The 22211-nt window shown below is 40.5% G+C and overlaps 1 protein-coding gene and 1 non-coding gene across 7 annotated transcripts in view; both read right to left on the minus strand.

Moving 5' to 3' along the window:
- The window catches only part of LARP4 (La ribonucleoprotein 4), a 100209-nt gene that overhangs the window by 8683 nt on the left and 69315 nt on the right, over window positions 1-22211 (minus strand). For 5 of the 6 annotated variants that reach the window (XM_066368722.1, XM_066368721.1, XM_066368726.1 and 2 more), the window contains 5 exons: window positions 19831-20043; window positions 19245-19348; window positions 10293-10505; window positions 9456-9504; window positions 3881-4042 (listed from right to left, as the gene is read on the minus strand). In XM_066368722.1, the coding sequence (XP_066224819.1) occupies window positions 3881-4042; window positions 9456-9504; window positions 10293-10505; window positions 19245-19348; window positions 19831-20043 (741 nt within the window). The remainder of the gene's footprint in view (window positions 1-3880; window positions 4043-9455; window positions 9505-10292; window positions 10506-19244; window positions 19349-19830; window positions 20044-22211) is intronic. The other variant, XM_066368724.1, reaches the window with a different exon arrangement.
- Window positions 4211-4318, minus strand: LOC136396563 (U6 spliceosomal RNA). Its single transcript, XR_010749827.1, has one exon. It is a non-coding gene; the product is annotated as a U6 spliceosomal RNA (small nuclear RNA).

The raw sequence follows: 22211 nt of genomic DNA on the forward strand, positions 1-22211 counted from the left end.
GTCTGGCAGTTCCTCAAAAAGTTAAACTTAAGAGTTATCATAATTCACCCTTGGGTACAAACCCAAGAGAAAATATGTATCTGCAAAAAACGTATACACAAATGTTCAGGGTAGCAAACAGTGAAAACAACCTAAATGTTCATCAACTGGCAAATGAATAAATAAAATGTGGAACAGTAGTCCCCCCTTATCCACAGGGGATACGTTCCAGAAACCTCAGTGAATGCCTGACACTGTAGATAGTACTGAACCCTATATATACTATGATTTATCCTACACATACATACCTATGATAGTTTAATTTGTAAATTATGCCCAGTAAGAGGTTAATAATAATAAAACAAAATAATTACAACAATATACTAAAATAAGTTATGTGAATGTTGTCTCTCAAAATATCTTACTGTCCTGTACTTACCATTTCACTTAAAGGAAGCACTCTGTGGCTTCTTTTGGCACACCCGAATTTCCTGCACCACTACTCTTGCACTTTGGGGCCATTATTAAGTAAAGTAAGGGTTACTTGAATTTAAGAACTACTATACAGTGATAACTAACCTGATAACCAAGACTAAAGGTTGAGTACTGTATACAATGTAGATACACTGGACAAAGGGATGATTCACATCCCCAGGCACACTACTCAGAATGGTAGGCAATTTAAAACTTATGACTTATTTCTGGAATTTCCTATTTAATATTTTTAGGTAAGGTTGCCATGGGTAACTGAAAGCACAGAAGGCAAAATTATGGATAGAGAAACTACTGTATTTTGATACATGAAATATTACTGCACAATAAAAGGAATCAAGTCTTGACACATGTCACAACAATGAATGAATCTGAGGACATCATGCTAAGTATAATAAGGTAGCCACAAAGACAAAATACTCTGATTCTACTTATGTGAGGTAGTACCTAGAATAGTCAAATTCAAATTCATAGAGACAATGGAGAACAGTAACTGCCTGGGGCTGAGGGAAGGGAGAATGGGATCTGCTATTTAATGGTAGTGTTTTAGTTTTGTAAGACGAAAAGAGTTCTGGAGATTAGTTTCACAGCAATGTGAATGTCTTTAACACTACTGAACTGTACACACTTAACAATGGTTAAGATGGTAAATTTATGTTATATGTAGTCTACCGCAATTAAAACAAGAAAAATGAGACAAGTACAAAGATCAAAATTAGGAAAGCCAAAAAAAGAAAACTGAGATCTAATATCAAATGAAGAATTTAAGAATGGAAAAGAGGTGAAGAATTTATCAAAGAGAAATATAGGAAATTTTTCTGGCATGGAAGGTCATGAATTTCCAGATTAAAGAAGTCTACCAGCGCCTGACCAGGTGGTGGCGCAGTGGATAGAGCACTGGACTGGGATGTGGAGGACCCTGGTTCAAGATTCTGAGGTCGCCAGCTTGAGCACGGGCTCATCTGGTTTGAGCAAAGTTCACCAGCTTGAGCCTAAGGTCACTGGCTCAAGCAAGGGGTCACTCGGTCTGCTGTAGCCCCATGGTCAAGGAACATATGAGAAATCAATCAATGAACAACTAAGGAACCGCAATGAAGAATTGATGTTTCTCATCTCTCTCCCTTCCTGTCTGTCTGTCCCTATCTGTCCCTCTCTCTGACTCTCACTGTCTCTCCCACAAGGGGAAAAAAAAAAGCAGAGTACTAAATCTTAGTTTCTAGAGTATAAAGTTAATAGACAACATCTAAAACGGAAAAAGTCAAGAAATAGCAGCATAACCATGTAAATTAAAAATATAACAATAAATGTTAGGAGAAAAAGCTAGAGTGGAAGGTGCTTGCAGAAGACAACTGTTTCCATTATAAGCCTAGATATACTGTGTACATATTCTATTAGAGGATAGAGTGTTGAACTGGGACACGAAGGACCCAGGTTTGAAGCCCCAAGGTCGCTGGGTTGAGCGCAGGCTCATCCGGCTTGAGCACCAGCTCACCAGCTTGAGTGCGGGGTCACTGGCTTGAGCGTGGGATCACAGACATGACACCAGGTCAATGGCTTGAGCCCAAAGGTTACATTGGCTTGAAGCCCAAGGTTGCTGGCTTGAGCACAGGGTCACTCACTCTGCTGTAGTCCCCCAGTCAAGGCACATATGAGAAAGCAATTAATGAACTACTAAGGAGCCACAACGAAGAACTGATGCTTCTCATCTCTCTTCCTTCCTGTCTGTCTGTCCCTACCTGTCCTTCTCTCTGTCACAAAAACAAACAAACCTGAATTAGAAAAAAAAAGCAGAAAATGAGAAAAATTTGTGGGACATGAAGATTTATTAAAGGAGAGCTCTACACTCAAAAATATTCTGACATCCATTTTCCATTATTATTTCTTTTATTTCCCTTTTCCAGTCATCTCATTGTATTAGCAGCAGGAAAACAGTGTTAACATCGGTTTAGCAACCTTGGTTCTTGAGATCTAAGAATTAAGAACCAAGATTCAAATTATAAGAGAAAGTTTATTTAGAAAGTCATAGAGGACCTGGGCAGTTGGCTCAGTGGATAGAGCACTGGCCCAGGGTATGGACGTCCTGGGTTTGATTCCCTCTCAGGGCACAGAGGAGAAGTAGCCATTTCCTTCCCTCGCTCTCTCTCTCCCTCTTCTCTCCCTCTTCCCCTCTCACAGCCAGTGGCTTGATTGGTTTGAACATTGCCCCCAGCACTGAGACTAGTTCAGTTTTGGTGCTAAAAATAGCTCAGGTGATTCAAGCATCAGCCCCAGACAGGGGTTGCTGAGTGGATCCTGGTCAGGTTACATGCAGAAGTCTGTCTCACTATCTCCCCTCCTCTCACTTAAAAAAAAAAAAAAAAAAGATTGCCCTGGCCGGTTGTCTCAGTGGTAGAGCGTCGGCCTGGCGTGCAGAAGTCCCGGGTTTGATTCCCGGCCAGGGCACACAGGAGAGGCGCCCATCTGCTTCTTCACCCCTCCCCCTCTCCTTCCTCTCTGTCTCTCTCTTCCCCTCCCGCAGCAGAGGCTCCATTGGAGCAAAGATGGCCCGGGCGCTAGGGATGGCTCCTTGGCCTCTGCCCCAGGCGCTAGAGTGGCTCTGGTCGCAACAGAGCAACGCCCCGGAGGGGCAGAGCATCGCCCCCTGGTGGGCAGAGCGTCGCCCCCTGGTGGGCGTGCCAGGTGGATCCCAGTCGGGCGCATGCGGGAGTCTGTCTGACTATCTCTCCTGTTTCTAGCTTCAGAAAAATACAAAAAAAAAAAAAAAAAAAGATAAAGTCACAGAGGTAGAAGTAAACCGTAAGAGAAATGGGCTCAGTAAACAAGTTACAGCAAAAGAAGGGCCCTTGGAGGTTGAGGAGGTAGGGTGAGAGGTGGAGAGAGGGGCAGAGAGAGAAAGGGAGAGGGAGATATTCACTGAGAAAAGAAAGAGGAAGGAGAGGTTCTGGCAGGTTGAGGAGGGCCGTGAGGTTGGGGAAGGGAGAGGGAGAAAGGGAATGGAGAGGGTGCCCTCTTCCTAACCCTGGGGAAAGAAAGGGGGTGGGGAGAGGTGGTGGCATGTTCCAAAGAGAGCACAGCCCACTCTACATTATTTGAAAGACTGAATTTACCAAACTAGCTTAGAATTCATTTACATCATTGGTTAATTATAGGCACTGAAATGGAAATGACATTTTCCATTAATCAGTTCTATCAAGCTGAGTGATAAAGATGTGCAAAAGTAAGAAAAACATTTTAATGACCTTGCGTAGTTTTATCTTAAATCTTTTTATAATACTCAAAGTATGTTGAAAAGCCATGAATAAAATCTGTTAGAAATACTTATTAAGTACAAATAAAAACTTAAATAATAACTCTGAAAACATAGGCTAATACAGTCCCCATAAGGTAGATTAGATGTTTCAATGTTTACCTTTTCTTTGTAGACACCTTTAACAACATCAGACATCCTACTCTCCAAAACAAGTTCACCTGGTGTTCTTGATGAACTTCCAGGTAAAGGAGGAAAATTTGAGGCCAATAAGTCAAACTTTGGTGTTGGAACCTTTGCTTCAGCTGTTGAAGGATGTGGTCTCTAAAAGACACAAATCATAAAATAGATCACATGCCTATCTCATTCTCTAATCCTGTACCACAGAAGCTGAAAGCTTCAAAAAACAAACTCTACCCTAAGGCACAGTAATGTTCCCTTATAAATTCTTGGCTTCTCATCTCAGTTGAGCTTCCATTAGTCTTTTTTTTTTTTAATATGGAACACTTCACCACAAATTTCTACGTCATTCCTGCACAGGGAACACGCTAATCTTCTCTGTATGACTCCAATTTTAGTGTATGTGCCGCCAAAAGGAGCATAAGCTCTCATTAGTCTTTAACAATCCTATTTATCTTTAGTCAGCTCTTTCCCACACTCCTAAACCTTCTAATCAGTGTCCAATATTCTGTTTTCTAAATTAGTTATACCCTGTCATAACAAAAATAGTAACAAAAAACCCTACCTCACATAAAGTTGCCATCATCTTTTCTCCTTCCATATACAAATATTGATCGACTTACAACCTATGCAACTTACGACCATTCGACTTTACGACCACAATCACTAGCCACAACTGCTCCGAGTCTGGCAGCGCAAGCGTTGCCAAGCTGGGCGAACGACAGTGAGGACCAGATTCCGGCAGCACTACCATCTCCGTGTGCACCATTTCAACTGTTATCCCAGACTTGATACAGTAATTTGTGTTTTGTGTCTTGGATATTTTTCATCAAACCCCTCCCAAGATGTCTACACCAAGAGGAAATTGTCTTTGCAAATATTAAACCAGTTGTACTGGTAATGCAGTGTTTTACTTAAACCTGACGAATGTAAAAATAAGAAACAAAATGGTGTAGAGATGATACAAATGGCATAAAATGAACAAAGAAAATTATGATATATCACAATAATGAAAGAAAATTATAATAAAATATGACTTAAAGATTTTTATATCATTTCACAGTACTGTACATATAGCCTACTCAACTTACGACCAAATCGTGTTACGACCTGTCGGAAACAATTGTGGTCATTAAGTCGAGCACTAGCTATAGTTGAAAGAACAATATCCTTCCTTGAAAATCTCATCTTTCCCTTTCACCTACCACCTTTGCTATCCTTTGACAAACCTCTCACTTGCTTTATCTCCTCCTTTACTTCCATACCTCTCTTCTCATTACACAACTAAGAACTCTTTAACAAGTCACCTATGCTTTCCACAATGCAAAAGCTGGAAGACTATTTTTCTTGATCTCAAGAGCATTTGGCATGGTAAACATTCTTTCCTTTGGGAGGTCATTTCTCCCTTAACTTCTGTGATAGCCCTTTCTCTTCTCAGATCTGACAATCGTGTACTCATCGCTCTCTACTTCTTTTGATGTCTTTTTGGTTTCTATACGGTTACATACTTCCTACTTTCCATACTCTCCCGGTGTGATATCCTTTATATATGACTTCAACTACTAGCTATATGCAAACAATCCCTAAAACAATCTCACTTTTTGGAGATTTTCTGGTTGCACAACTCTGAAAATTTACCAAAAATCATTGAACTCACTTTAAATATTTCAGCAGAGACCTTCACCTGAAAACCCAGACAACCATTTGCTTGCCTATCAGCAATCTCCACTCAGATTTTGATTGAATACATCAAACAACATAATGAATAATTTCACTTTTCAGACCAAACCTACTACATTCCCCAAAGTTTCATTCTTGGCCCCTTTTTAAAATCACTAATCCTAAAGAGTACTCTGCCACGATCTAATCATACTTTTTGTAACTTCAGTTACTATGACTAAGCTTACATCCTATATTTTATCTCTAGCAAAGATCACCTTCCTGCACAAGGGCACCCCACCCCTGCCCTTCCTTCTGGAAAATATGTATCTCCTTTTAATTCATCTCAACCTTCAGTCCTCAATCCTGACATTTTCAACATATTAAACAAGACCTCAAACCTAATCTCTCCTCTTCTCAACTGTTCAGGGCCATCCGAGGATGTGACTGCTACAACAGTATCCTCAAAAAGTTCTCGCCTAGCCCTGGCCGGTTGGCTCAGCGGTAGAGCGTCGGCCTAGCGTGCGGAGGACCCGGGTTTGATTCCGGCCAGGGCACACAGGAGAAGCACCCATTTGCTTCTCCACCCCTCCGCCGCGCTTTCCTCTCTGTCTCTCTCTTCCCCTCCCGCAGCCAAGGCTCCATTGGAGCAAAGATGGCCCGGGCGCTGGGGATGGCTCTGTGGCCTCTGCCCCAGGCGCTAGAGTGGCTCTGGTCGCAACATGGCGACGCCCAGGATGGGCAGAGCATCGCCCCCTGGTGGGCAGAGCATTGCCCCATGGTGGGCGTGCCGGGTGGATCCCGGTCGGGCGCATGCGGGAGTCTGTCTGACTGTCTCTCCCTGTTTCCAGCTTCAGAAAAAAAAACACAACAAAACAAAACAAAACAAAACAAAACAAAAAAGTTCTCGCCTAAAGTCACATGACTGCCCATGGTATAGAAAGCTATAAATGAAAAAACAACAACACTGTTTTAAAGGGTTCCAAGTTTGCTCTAAGGACTATTCTTTCTTATACTGCAATACATTTTCTTCTTTGAAAATGTGTTTTGGTACTTATGTGATAGATGCATACTTATAAGCATATGTATACCAAATATTAAACAATATATATAGTATACACGCACACAATTCACTACTTCTACATGTAAAATCAATATTATATTACATATTTATGATATATCTGCAAATTCTAGGCAGGGTTTTCTTGAGACCGCCAAATCTTACTGTATCATTTTTATTCCTCAACACCTTTAGGCCCCAGTTAAGAGATGGTAAACCGTCACTATGAACAAATCACAAAAAAAATTAAATATGAATAATTTGATTTAGGTAAGTTATGATTCAAAAAGAAAAAGGTCTAAAATTAAAATTTTTTTTCTTTAAGTGGTTTTGTAAGATCAGTGGATATAAGAAGTAATAGTAGGTAAAAAACTGCCCCCAAAACAACAATTAATAGTGCAGGGGTCTCAAACTCAACTCAGCATGTGGGCTGCAGAGCAAGATCACAGCCGTTCGGCGGGCCGCACTAGGTCTACAAAAGGCAACTGTTACGCAACACTTTTCAGTGTCACAAAACGACCAGAAACTGTAGTTCGCATCACAACTGCTGTTAACTAAGCTAATATCTAGCTAGGATGCTAGAGAAATGAAAAATACAAGTAGGCCCCTAGGCTTACTTAATTTTATCCAAAATATTTTGAACTTTGTGGATTAGTCTGCGGGCCGCACAAAATTGTTCGGCGGGCCGCGAGTTTGAGACCCCTGCAATAGTGTAACAGTTTCTAACACCATCCAACAGAACTATTATTTTTTATATTTTACTTATTGATTGATTCATTGTTTAGAGAGACCAGGGAGGGAAGGGAGGAAGGAGGGAGAGACTGAGGGAGGGAGGGAGAGATGGAGGGAATGAGGGAAGGAAAAGAGGGAAGGAAAGACAGAGAAAGAGAAGGAGGAGGAGAGAGAAGAAGAGAAAGAAGAGAGAGAGAGGGAGAGAGGGGGGAGAGAAAAAGAGAGAAACTTCAGTTTGTTGCTCCATTTATTTATGCATTCATTGGTTGACTCCTATGTGCCCTGATGAGGAAATCAAACTCACAACCTTGATGTATCTGGTTGTTTGTTTTTTTTTGGTTTTTTTTTTTGCATTTTTCTGAAGCTGGAAACGGGGAGAGACAGTCAGACAGACTCCCGCATGCGCCCGACCGATCCACCCGGCACGCCCACCAGGGGCGAGGCTCTGCCCACCAGGGGGCGATGCTCTGCCCCTCTGGGGGGTCTCTCTGCCGCGACCAGAGCCACTCCAGCGCCTGGGGCAGAGGCCAAGGAGCCATCCCCAGCACCCGGGCCATCCCTGCTCCAATGGAGCCTCGGCTGCGGGAGGGGAAGAGAGAGACAGAGAGGAAGGAGGGGGGGCGTGGAGAAGCAAATGGGCGCTTCTCCTATGTGCCCTGGCCGGGAATCGAACCCGGGTCCCCCGCACGCCAGGCCGACGCTCTACCGCTGAGCCAACCGGCCAGGGCCAACCTTGATGTATCTGAATGACACTCTACCAACTGAGCAACCCAGCCAGGGCCAACCTATGTTGGTGCAATGGATAGAGTGTTGATCTGGAATGCTGAGGTTGCCTGTTTAAAACCCCGGGCTTCCCTAGTCAAGGCACATACAAGAAGCAATTACTACAACTGATGCTTGCCATTCTTTTCTCTCTCTCCACTCTCTAAAAATCAATAATGAAAAAAGAAATAAAGAAAAAAAAGTATCATATGCCTTATCAGGCCGTCAAAAAAAAAAGCATATCCTCTGTAAGGCTATGGGATAAACAGAAACTGTATTGTTTGTTGGTGAAAATTGGCACAACCCCTACAGAAAGCTATTTAGCAAAAACTCATTAAATTATTGCTTTAAATTAACCATTTCATGCCTGACCAGATGGTGGTGCAGTGGATAGCAGTGGATAGAGCACTGGCCTGGGACACTGAGGACCCACGTTCAAAACGCAAGGTTGCCGGCTTGAGCGCAGGCTCATTCACCTTGAGCACGGACTCATCAGCTTGACCGTGGGGTTGCTGGCTTGAGCAAGGGGTCACTCACTCTGCTGTAGCCCCCCATCACCATCAATGCACATATTAGAAAGCAATCAATGAACTAAGGTGCCCCAACAAAGAATTGATACCTCTCATCTCTCTCTTCCTGTCTGTCCCTATTTGTCCCTCTCTCCGTCTCTCTCATTAAAAAAAAAAAAAAAAAAAAAAAAATTAACCATTCCGCAATGACAGAGTCTGCTGAGTATTCTGACCACTTGATGACCTAAAATGTGGCTTCACACTAAAAGAAATATAAGATCATATACATGAAAGGATAAATCAAGACAGACAGAAAATCTTTCCTCTAAATTGGTAGAAACTCTTAATAGGCCAAGCTAAAATTAATTTAAAACCAGAAACCCTATTTCTAGAGTCTTCTTCAAATATTACTGCACACAAAGAAAATGCTGGTTGTATGAAGTTACCATTGCACTGTTTTTAGTAGTGCTCTTTGTATAATCAAAAGGTTCAAACTGCTTAAATGTCCATTAGTAAAGTAAGAGTTAAACTTTTTATAGAATATTTTCATATTTTTTATTTATAAATCATGTGAAATTATTAGGTATTGAAGCAATATTTTTAGAAAGTGAGAAACACAGGTCAAATCCTTAACTATATGTGTACTTTAAGGGTGTGTGTGCATGTGACAATGGTGTATATTTCGGGGTCAAGCACAGGCTCTACTTACCTTCGCTGCACACTATAACGGATAAAACAAAAACCCAGAAAGCCAAGGTAGACCACAAGTCAATGCCATAGTAAATCACAAAAGAAAACAAAATGAACAGAAGTATTAAAAATAAAAAATACTTACTGGGATTCTGTCATCTTCTCGTCGTCTTCGACCTCTAAAAAGAGTTCTCCTTTTAACAATAACAAAAAAGAGGAGTGGCAGGAGGGAAAAATCGTAAGTTTCTTCAAATTTATACATTCTACTAAAAATGAGTGAATTTCTATTTTAAGTATCTATACTTTCTAAATCTCCATTATTACTAAAAGATAAAATATATATTCTTCTGAAGGAGCCCTGAGCTGATCTACCATAAACCTCAACTACTATCACCACCACCACAAAGTTGGGCACATTTTTACTAGGTTCAGTTTTGTTTTATTCAGGCAGGTGAGGTTAAAATATATAACCCCATTTCCATAGTGTAGAAATTGCAAGAAATTAAATTATAATGCAGATGGGATTTTATCTTTCTAAGCCATTCTTTTCTCTGTGAATAATACAGAACTTCAGAATTGTCATAAACCTCTGATTCTGCTACAATCTATATGAATAATAAATTTAATAACGATGAAAAATTACTAACCTATACTATGCAAAAATATATTTATTTAGCATACACCAATAATTAAGTCTAAGAAAACACTAATAATGGTTTTCAAATAGTCACATTTATGATCAAAGGAGTGTTTTGTTTTTTTTTTAATTTATTGATTTGACAAAGAGCGAGCAAGAGAAAAAACACAGATTTTTTGTTTCACATATTTATGCATTCATTGGTTGCTCCTTATGTGCCCTGACCAAGGATTGAATGCAACCTTGGCATGTCTGGACAATGCTCTAACCAACTGAGCTATGCATCCTGGGCTTCAAAGAAGTTTCACATGCCTTATTTCCATATTTATTACCATATTTCCTTACCTGCCCCTTCCACAGTCCCCATTCTGTTCAATCTGCAAAGTGGGAGCCTCTTTTGGAAGACAGCTTTGTTCCTGAAGCCCTGTTACTATAGGGTTATGCCGTTCAGTTGAAAAGTTCCTTGAACCAGATCTGTTTAATGGTCCATCCCCAAATGACACAGAGCCCTCTGCAGAGTGTTCTGTACCACTTAATGACCTAAAATGAGGCTTCACACTATAAGAAATATAAGATTATACATATGAAAGAATAAATCAAAACAAGACAAAATTTTTCCTCTCAATAATCGAAACTCTTACTAGGCCAAGTTAAAAACTGCTTTCTTCTTGTCTCTTGATTTTCCCTTAAGTAAATTAAACATAAAATTATTGTACAAAATATTGTCAGATGTATTATTTTTAAAAGGCAAAGATTTTTTTACATTAAAGACTTATTTGGACATATTTGGGAAAAGATCCAAAGTTCTTCACAATAAAGCTACTTCTATATCAATCCTTAGAATAAAGCTAGCATTTTAGACTGGCTTATGGTGGCGCAGTTAATAGAGCACTGGCTGGAACGCTGAGGTCGCTGGTTCGAAATCCTAGGCTTGCCTGGTCAAGGCACATACAACAAGCGACAAGCAAGAGTGAACAACTAAAGTGAAGCAACTATGAGTTGATACTTCTCACTCCAACCCCCTTCCTCTGTAAAATCAGTAAGTAAATCTTTAAAAAAACCAAAAAACTAGGATTTTAGCTACTTTATTTAATATAAGTTGCAAACTTCACACATCTAAATCAGCCAGGCTTTAACTTACTAATGAGGCTATGCCATGCATGCTTAATGGGGAAACATCTCCCTAAAGGGAATAAAAACTGGTTCTTTGAGGGGGAGGCAAGGTTAACCTTATTAATTTCTCATTAATTTTATATTTTAAGCACAGATATACATACATCACATAAATAGATTACATAATCTCTAGTATCAAATTTTAATGGGGGGGGGGGGGGGTCGGCAGGCCTGGCCAGTGGCTCAGTGGATAGAACATCATCCCAGAGTGCTGAGGTGGCAGGTTCAATCCCTGGTCAGGATACATTACAGCTTCTTACTAAGATTCCCTCATGAAATTTGTTGTTCAAAGGTTGATATATGGGACAATAAAACGAGGAAAATATATGCAACAAACAGTCTGCCATGAGTTCATGAATTATGGTATGAAATCTGGCAAACACAAAAATACTACTTCCAACAAAAGTAGCTTTTATCGCCCTAGCCAGTTTGCTCAGTGGTAGAGTGTTGGCTCGGCGTGTGGAAGTCCCGGGTTCGATTCCCATTCAGGGCACATAGGAGAAGCGATCATCTGCTTCTCCACCCTTCCCCCTCTCCTCCTCTCTGTCTCTCTCTTCCCCTCCTGCAGCCAAGGCTCCATTGGAGCAAAGCTGGCCCGGCCACTGAGGACAGCTCCATAGCCTCCACCTCAGGCGCTAGAATGGCTCCAGTCGCAGTGGAGCTGTACCCCAGATGGGCCAAGCATTGCCACCTGGTGGGCATGCTGGGTGGATCCCAGTCAGGTACATGAGGGAGTCTGACTGGCCTACCGCTTCTAACTTTGGAGAAAAAAAAAAGTTGCTTTTATCTTGGAATATGTGTAAGTACCCAACTCTAACAATCTGTAAGCAGAAGTGCAGGGAAGTAAAGGAGAAATTGCAGTTTAATCAATAGTTAAAACATCTAAAGTAAGTCCAAGCAACTTGAGGACCTTGGCTCTATGGTAGATAAAACAAAGAAGTATGAGACTTATATTAGGCCTGTTGCTTGCAGTTTTCTCCATTTTTATTCTATTTTGATAATTATAAATTCACAATGTTAATAACACATTTCCAATTCCTGGTTCTCTGAACAGGGATTTAAAACCTCATACTAATGATAAGCCCAACAATTAAACATTAATTCCAACAGCATCTCCAGTTATTCTTTACTTCTTAAAGAACATCAAATATTAGGGTACAGAGATGATGCTTTCGAAGATTAATTACTTTCTGTCACAAAATAGATTTTTTTATTTTTTATTTTTTTATTTATTCATTTGAGAGAGAGAGAAGGGGGAAAGGAGCAGGAAGCATCAACTCCCATATGTGCCCTGACCAGGCAAGCCCAGGGTTTCGAACCAGCGACCTCAGCATTCCAGGTCGACACTTTATCCACTGCGCCATCACAGGTCAGGCACAAAATAGATCTTTTTAAGCAAGAGAGACAGAGACACACAGACAGGAAGGAAGAGAGATGAGAAGCATCAATTCTTCACTGGGGAACCTTAGTTGTTCATTGATTGCTTTCTCATATGTGCCTTGACTGGGGGCTCCAGCTGAGCCAGTGACACCTTGCTCAAGCCAGTGACCTTGGGCTTCAAGCCACTGACTCCAAGCTCAAGCCGATGAGCCTGCACTCACGCCAACAATGCAGGGGTTTTAAACCTGGGTGCTCTGGGTCCCAGGCCAACACTCTATTCACGGTGCTACCACTTGGTCAGGGACAAAATAGATTTTCAATAACAATAAAAATTACAGTATGTTAACTAACACAAAGTAATTTTCAAAATATTTACATTATCTATCATATCTGAAAATGACATCATTAAGTAGCAATGCTATTTATGTTATCTGTTCAGAAACTTTCACCTAAATTTTCTCATTACATTTCAATACCCCTAGCAGACAAGTTAGGTTTAAACAGCCCTCAGATCTCATAATCTTACCCTTCATTGAGAGGGACTTATAATCTCAGTCTGAGCAAAAGAAAGAAATAAATGATAAAAGATAGAAAGGAAGAAGTCAAGTGACAGAAAGATAAAGTATGAAAGGTAGAAAAATACCCAGACTTCTGAAAGTTAGTCCTATTCTCTCTAAGAAGGTCTAGTGATCATCACTGGGCTATTATAAGGTTAAGTGCAAAAGGTGTCTCTAAAGCTACTTTCTCTTTGATAAATAAAATGAAAGGTCTGGCAGTGGTCACTTCTTAGAAATAAGAAAAAAACAAGCATTTAAGTTGGGGGTCAAAAGCTTTTTCTCTATAATACTTGCATGTTGTACTCTTTCTGTAAGTAAAAATTAACACCAACCTGTATTGGTCAAACATGGTAAAGAACTGTACACAAATGGTTCTGAGTAATAACCTGACCTTTATATTCAACAAAACCACAGGTATACCACCATAAAGGCCAGAATGACTTGACTGTCATTCTTAGCTTCCTTATTCTAATCTTACCCTCTTCACTAAGAAAGCACAGCAGACAAAGACAAGTGATAGATAATAAAGGAACACAATCTATTTTTAAGTCAAGCATTTGTAAACATCAGTACTTTTAGTTATTAGTTAAAAATTGCTTTTAAAGGGATGTGGACTGCAGCATGAAGAATAGTCAATAATGACAAAATAACCAGGGGACCAGGTACGTGGTTGGGACAGAAGGGGGACCACTCTAGAGCAGGGGTCTCAAACTCGCGGCCTGCCCAACAATTTTGTGCGGCCCACAGACTAATCCACGAAGTTCAAAATATTTTGGATAAAATTAAGTAAGCCTGGGGGCCTACTTGTATTTTTCATTTCTCTAGCATCCTAGCTAGATATTAGCTTAGTTAACAGCAGTTGTGATGCGAACGACAGTTTCTGGTCGTTTTGTGACACTGAAAAGTGTTGCGTAACAGTTGCCTTTTGTAGACCTAGTGCGGCCCACCTATCGGCTGTGATCTTGCTCTGCGGCCCACATGCTGAGTTGAGTTTGAGACCCCTGCTCTAGAGAGTGCACGGTTTTCTGGCCACTTGATGGTACTGAATATAAACTGTGATTGAAAAATAGTAAAAAGTTTTTTAAAATTTTAATTGCTTTTAGCCTATCTCATAAAAAAGATGTTTATTCTACTTAACCCTTTAAAGCAAAATTCACCACCCCTTTGAAAAAATGTGAAATCAAAAGATATTTGTAGCCAGACCAGGCGGTGGCGCAGTGGATAGAACATCGAACTGGGATGCAGAGGACCCAGGTTCGAGACCCTGAAGTCGCCAGCTTGAGCACAGGCTCATCTGGCTTGAGCAAAAAGCACACCAGTTTGGACCCAAAGTCCCTGGCTCGAGCAAGTGGTTACTAGGTCTGCTGAAGGTCCACGGTCAGGGCACATGTGAGAAAGCAATCAATGAGCAACTAAGGTGTCGCAACGAAAAACTGGTAATTGATGCTTCTCATCTCTCTCCGTTCCTGTCTGTCTGTCCCTATCTATCCCTCTCTCTCTGTCCTTGTAAAAAAAAAAAAAAATCATAATAAAAAAAGTTCTCTTGCCCTGGCCGGTTGGCTCAGTGGTAGAGCGTCGGCCTGGCATGCAGGAGTCCCGGGTTCAATTCCCGGCCAGGGCACACAGGAGAAGCGCCCATCTGCTTCTCCACCCTTCCCCCTCTCCTTCCTCTCTGTCTCTCTCTTCCCCTCCCGCAGCCGAGGCTCCATTGGAGCAAAGATGGCCCAGGCGCTGAGGACAGCTCTGTGGCCTCTGCTTCAGGTGCTAGGATGGCTCTGGATGCAACAGAGCGACGCCCCAGATGGGCAGAGCATCACCCCCTGGTGGGCATGCCGGGTGGATCCCGGTCGGGTGCATGTGGGAGTCTGTCTGACTGCCTCCCCGTTTCCAGCTTCGGAAAAATGCAAAAAAAAAACCACCCAGTTCTCTTAAAAAAAAAAGATATTTTTAGAAAGCTCCTATTTCTTTTTTATTTTTATTTTTTGTGTGACAGAGAGAGATACAAAGAGAGGGCAGATAGGGACAGGCAGACAGGAAGGGAGAGAGACGAGAAGCATCAATTCTTTGTTGCGGTACCTCCATTGTTCATTGATTTCTTTCTCACATGTGCTGTGACGAGGGGCGGGGGCTACATCAGAGCGAGTGACTCCTTGTTCAAGCCAGTGACCGTAGGGTCATGTCTATAATCCCACACTAAAGCCAGCGACTCCGTGCTCTAGCTGATGAGCCTAAGCTCAAGCTGAATGAGCCCTCAGTCAAGCTGGCGACCTTGGAGTTTTGTTTTGTTTTTTCTTTTTTTTCTTTCTTTCTTTTTTTTTTCATTTTTCCGAAGCTGGAAATGGGGAGGCAGTCAGACAGACTCCCGCATGCGCCCGACCAGGATCCACCCGGCATGCCCACCAGGGGGCGATGCTCCGCCCCTCTGGGGCGTAGCTCTGTTGCATCCAGAGCCATTCTAGCGCCTGAGGCAGAGGCCACAGAGCCATCCTCAGCGCCCGGGCCATCTTTGCTCCAATGGAGCCTCAGCTGCGGGAGGGGAAGAGAGAGACAGAGAGGAAGGAGAGGGGGAAGGGTGGAGAAGCAGATGGGCGCTTCTCCTGTGTGCCCTGGCCGGGAATCGAACCCGAGACTCCCGCACGCCAGGCCGACGCTCTACCGCTGAGCCAACCGGCCAGGGCCAACCTTGGAGTTTTGAACATGAGTCTTCTGCGTCCCAGTCTGACTCAATCCACTGTGCCACCACCTGGTCAGGCAAAAGCTACTATTTCTAATCATGAGAAATCGGTATACCTCTCACAAGGAAAACTGCAAAATGTCATTTATTCTAATCGAATTGTTTTTAAGAAAAAACTTTACCAGTAAATGAAAAGAAAATGTTTTAAATCTCAGGTATGCTGATAATAACTTAGCCATATTAACCTCTATTTGTCCCCTTCAACTTTCACTTTCTTCATCTGTAAAATGAATTTAAACATCATAATCTGGTCTTTTCAGATTTAAACAGCCTTGTCTCTAATGAAATAATCCTTTTTGAACAAAAGGATGGAACTTAGAGGGCAAGGTGTGTAATTAAGGCTCACTGCTCTTTTCTACTAATATGTCCTGGCAACACTTGAATTTTACAGTTGTCAGTGTATTACCAAACTAAGTCATCTATAAGAGCACAGATAACTTTTTGTTTATAAAGAATCTGTCATTCTTACAATATCTCATTTGAAACTTCATAAAGCAATAAGAATGTGTATTATGTAGTAAAATTTTCCTACCACCTGAAAATAATCAAATGCATTAACCAATTGTGTCAGTTAAAGTCAGTACTAAAATTGTGACTATTAGAGAATAGTGCAAATGTATGCTTCCAGATCAACTAAAAATATTTTTTTAATACTGTAAGACTTATTTCTCTAGTGAAGCATGTTACAGAAAAACCTTACAAAAAAGTATTAAGTTCCTGGACATTTTCTTGGAAAACCATACCCTATACCCTATGTGGTCTCCTTGCCAAAAAATAATCAACTGGGAGAATAAGACCTGGCAAGAGAAAAATCACTGAAAAAAAAAAATCAATTTATAAAAATCAAAAGCAATGCTTGACCAGGTGGTAATGCAGTGAGAGGATAGAGCACTAACCTGGGACACTCAGGACCCAGGTTCAGAACCCTAATGTCACTGGCTTGAGCACAGACTCATTTGGCTTGAGCATAGGGTCACCAGCTTGAGAGTGAGATCACAGACATGACCCCATGATTACTGGCTTGAGCCAAAGGTCACTTGCTTGTGCAAGGGATCATTGACTCAGCTGGAGCCCTCCAGTCAAGGCATATATGAGAAAGCAATCAATGAACAACTAAGGCTCCACAACTATGAGTTGATGCTTCTCATCTTTCTCCCTTCCTGTATGTGTGTCTGTCTGTCTCTCTCAAAAAAAAAGAAGAAAAAAAAAACTCAAGAGGCTCATAATATAAGCAAACAAAAAATAACAAATATGAAATTAAATAAATCTAAACCAGTATACAGGCCCCTTTTTTCTTTGGTTACTAATACTGTCAAAAGCCATAAAATCAATATATACCAAATTATTAAAATTATCAGTTGATGTTTATATAAAGAATAATACTTAGGAGCCATAACAATATTTTATATGACAGATGTCAGCAAGAGTTTGCAGAGTTCTCAATAATATATTCAGAACATAAGTGTAGGTTTTGGAGTCAAACTTCCTGGGCTCAAATCTTGACTCTGCTAGCTACTAGCTATGTGGTTGTACATAAGATATTTAACCTTAGATATTTCAGTTTCTTCATTTTGAAACAGATATAATAGCCCTGACTGGCTGGCTCAGTGGATAGAGTGTCAGACTGGCATATGGATGCTTCAATTCCTGGCCAGGGTACATAGGAGAAGTGACCATCTGCCTCTCTCCCCCTTCTATTACCCCTCCTGCAGCCAGTAGCTCGACTGGTTTGAGCATTGACCACAGGTGCTGAAGATAGTTCAGTTGTTTGGAGCACATTAGCTTCAGGTACTAAAAACAGCTCAGCCCCAGATGGGGGTTGCTAGGTGAATCCTGATCAGGGTGCATGTGGGTTCTATTTTTCATCCTCTCATTTAAATATAAAATAAAAATAAAACAAAATAGATATAATAACTACCTATCTTAGAGGGCTGTAAAAATTAACTGTGATAAGACATGTAAAGCCTGGCCCTGGCCACTTGGCTCAGTGGTAGAGTGTTGGCCCAGCGTTTACATGTCCTGCATTCAGTTCCTGGTCAGGGCACACAGGAGAAGTGCCCATCTGTTTCTCTATCCCTTCCTCCATAGCTTCTCTCTCTCTGTCTCCTACACTCCTACAGCCATGGCTCAAGTAGAGCAAGTTGGCCCAAGGCAATGAGGATGGCTCCATGGCCTCTGCGTTAAAAAATGGCTCCAGTTGCAGTGGAGCAAGGGCGCCAGATGGGCAGAGCACCACCCCCATAGTGGGCTTGCCAGATGTATCCAGTTGGGGCAAATGAAGGAGTCTCTCTGTCTCCTCTCCTCTCACTTAAAAAAAAAAAATGCAGAAAAACAAACTTTTACAAGAACAAAAACATTCAAAGCCCTTAAAATAGAGCGTTAGATATTAAATGCCCAATAAATGTTGTGGAAATTGTTTCAAAAAGCCAATTCTTAAAAATGCTAAGTAATTCATGCTCCCAGCATTTATTGCTCAATTCAGTTAACAACATTTCTATTCTTAAAAAATTCTCATTCTTGCTTGACCTGTGATGGGGCAGTGGATAAAGCATCAACCTAGAACAGGGGTCTCAAACTCGCGGCCCCCGGGCCGCATGCGGCCCGCCGAACAATTTTGTGCGGCCCGCAGACTAATCCACGAAGTTCAAAATATTTTGGATAAAATTAAGTAAGCCTAGGGGCCTACTTGTATTTTTCATTTCTCTAGCATCCTAGCTAGATATTAGCTTAGTTAACAGCAGTTGTGATGTGAACGACAGTTTCTGGTCGTTTTGTGACACTGAGTAAACTGCATGTACGATTGTGCTTGTTGTATTGATTTTTTTTTGTTTTCAACTGCAGTGAGAAAAGTGTTGCGTAACAGTTGCCTTTTGTAGACCTAGTGCGGCCCGAGAATGGCTGTGATCTTGCTCTGCGGCCCACATGCTGAGTTGAGTTTGAGACCCCTGACCTAGAACAATAAGTCACTGGTTCAAAACCCTGGGCTTGCTTGGTCAAGGCACATATGGGAGTTGATGCTTCTTGCTCCTCCCCCTCTACTCTCTCTCTCTCTCTCTCTCTCTCTCTCTCTCCTATCTAAAATTAATAAATAAAAAAATAAAAATCTAAAAAAACAATCCTCATTCTCTAAAATGTTACCTATTTAACACACTAAATGGCATATAGACACCAGATTTTATACTACTACCATAAAATATATTTTCTATGTTCTTTATTATTTTAAAAAAATCAATACGATTGTGTACACTTTTAGTCCCAGTCTTTTTTTATATCCATTACCAACTCTTAGGCAAAGTGTGTTTACAAATTGTAAATTAAATCATTCACATACTTCTTATAAAAAAAATCCTCTTTTTATTCAGTCTGCAAATAAGCATTGCTACGAACACAGTAACTCTATAAAAACTTTTGGGAACTGCTTACAATAAATTCAAGCCATGATTTTTATCTTACCGACTTTTTTGGAATGGTCGACCCATAGTCACAGCAGCAGCATTTGTTTTATAAGATCCTGGTGAATTAAAGCCATTCACAAAACTACCATTGGGAAAGGGAGCCTAAAAGAAAATTTTAATGTTTAAAAGTAATGAATGATAAAGGCTAAATCTGGTGTGAAGGTCATAAGAATTTTCTGATGACCTAACCTAGCATCAATTTCTTTTAGAAACTCAAAATAAATTAAAATATTTTACTTATTTACTTTTTTAATACTTTACAGAACAAGGAATCACTAGCTCATTACTTAATAAAGAACACTTTTCTTTGAAAAAGTTTCACAAAACAAAGTAATTTAAATCATTGGACTTATCCAGTCTCTAATTCACTCAGCAAAATCTAAAGAACTACAGAAACCAGTATTTCAACTCTCAATTATATGCATACATTTGCTATATTAGATATGTTTATCACTACTTAAAAACCAGAAAGTTAACCAATAAACACCACACAATAAAAAAAAAAATGAACTCCCACTCTAGCTGATTTCTTCAAATTTCAGCTTGAGTGAAAAATTTTATTATTCTGTAATGATCTCACTTACCAGTGGTGTTTCAAAGTAAGGTGCAGGATTTGGAGACCAAGAATGAGGCACAATGCTATAGACAGAGTACTGTTGGTGAGGACTATATAGAGGCTGCATAAAGACTGGCGAGGCATATTGTGCTTGAGTTTGAATGGGTTGACTATACATACTAGAATCCATTAATCGATAACCATTCTTAGCAAAAAACGTATTGATGGCTTTTATCCTTGCCTAGAAGCAAGAGGAAACACATTATGATAACAAAGGACTAAGTGTATATTTTTACAAATATATTTAAATGAAATTTCAACATATTTTACATGACTAAATTATTTCTGCCTATTGCAGAATCAGTTCAGCAAAGGAAAAGGAAATGAAAACTTTAATTAACTGAAACTCCTGCCTGGCAAATACCACAATAAACAAAGTAAAACAACAGAAGTCAAAATAGTGAAACTAACTGCAAGTTATCAAAGACAAGGTGAGTAATATTCTGAATATATAAATTCTAAAAAAAGATTAAAAAACCCAATAATCCTACATAAAAATAAGTTAGAGAAATGAATAGAGTTCACAGAAGAAAAAAAAAAACACAAATGGCTCTTTTAACACATGAAAAGATGCTACACCATGCTGATAAGGAAATGCAATTAAAATGAACATTTCTCATTTATACTCCTGCAAAGTCCAAAAATTTGACAACATATTCTGTTGATAAGGCTGTGGCAAAACAGGTAATCTGATACATTAATGATAGGCATGCAAAATAGCAAGACCCTTATAAAGAAAAATTCAGCAGTATCTTCAAAATACAAATGCATATAACATATTCTCATCAATCCTACTTCTAGAACTCTTTCCCAAATATATATATTGACCAAAATAGCTGAAAGGAAAAGAAAAAGATGCACACAGCCATTAACTGACACTAATTGTAATGGGGTTTGGGGGAAACTCTCCCCAACACCGGCACACACAAAACAATCCAACAGCCCACTGATGGTTGAATATACCATGATACACTAAAAAGAACTAAGAAATTGTTCTGAATACGATTATGAAGTTATTTCTAGAATATACAGAATTTTTTTAAAAAGGGCAAGGCATGGAGAAGAGTATATACTGTAAGTTATATTTTAATTAAGTCAGATGAAAATATGAGGACACACTTGCGTATACATATATGTATGAATATGTATTTAAAATATTTCACTTTTCGCCTGACCAGGCGGTGGCGCAGTGGATAGAGCGTCAGACTGGGATGCGAAAGACCCAGGTTCGAGACCCCGAGGTCGCCAGCTTGAGCATGGGCTCATCTGATTTGAGCAAAAATTCACCAGCTTGGACCCAAGGTCGCTGGCTCAAGCAAGGGGTTACTCGGTCTGCTGAAGGCCCATGATCAAGGCACATATGAGAAAGCAATCAATGAACAACTAAGGTGTCGCAATGCGCAACGAAAAACTAATGATTGATGCTTCTCATCTCTCCGTTCCTGTCTGTCTGTCCCAGTCTATCCCTCACTCTGACTCTCTGTCTCTGTAAAAAAAATAAAATAAATAAATAAATAAAATATTTCAGTTTTTGTTTTCTTTCTTTCTTTCTTTCTTTCTTTCTTTCTTTCTTTCTTTCTTTCTTTCTTTCTTTTTTTGTATTTTTCTGAAGCTGGAAATGGGGAGGCAGTCAGACAGACTCCCGCATGCGCCCGACCAGGATCCACCTGGCATACCCACCAGGGGGTGATGCTCTACCCATCTGGGGCGTCACTCTGCCTCAATCAGAGCCATTCTAGCACCTGAGGCAGAGGCCAAAGAACCATCCTCAGCGCCCAGGCAAACTGTGCTCCAATGGAGCCTTGGCTGTGGGAGGGGAAGAGAGAAACAGAGAGGAAGGAGAGGGGGAGTGGTGGAGAAGCAGATGGGCGCTTCTCCTGTGTGCCCTGGCTGGGAATCGAACCCGGGACTCCCACACGCCAGGCTGACGCTCTACCACTGAGCAAACCGGCCAGGGCCTTCACTTTTCTTTTTATATATTTCTTTAAAAAGACTTTATTTATTCATTTTAGACAGGAGCAAGAGAAGGGGGAGAGGAGCAGGAAGCATCAACTCCCATATGTGCCTTGACCAAGCAAGCCTGAAATTTCAAGTCAGCAACCTCAGTTTTCTAGGCCAATCAATGCTTTATCTACTGTGCCACCACAAGTTAGTCTTAAAATATTTTACCTTTAAACCATGCACATAATAGAAACAAAATTTTTAAAATTCAATGTGTAAAAGTTAAAAGCACATGAGCTTAAACGTGTACCTAATTAATAATACCTGTATAACAGAGAGAAATTCTAAGTGACTTTGAACCACAATAAAACTCAATTGTTAATTTAAATTGGAAGCAGCAGTATAAAT

The sequence above is a fragment of the Saccopteryx leptura genome, chromosome 2 (assembly GCF_036850995.1).
Source record: "Saccopteryx leptura isolate mSacLep1 chromosome 2, mSacLep1_pri_phased_curated, whole genome shotgun sequence".
Lineage (NCBI taxonomy): Eukaryota > Metazoa > Chordata > Mammalia > Chiroptera > Emballonuridae > Saccopteryx > Saccopteryx leptura.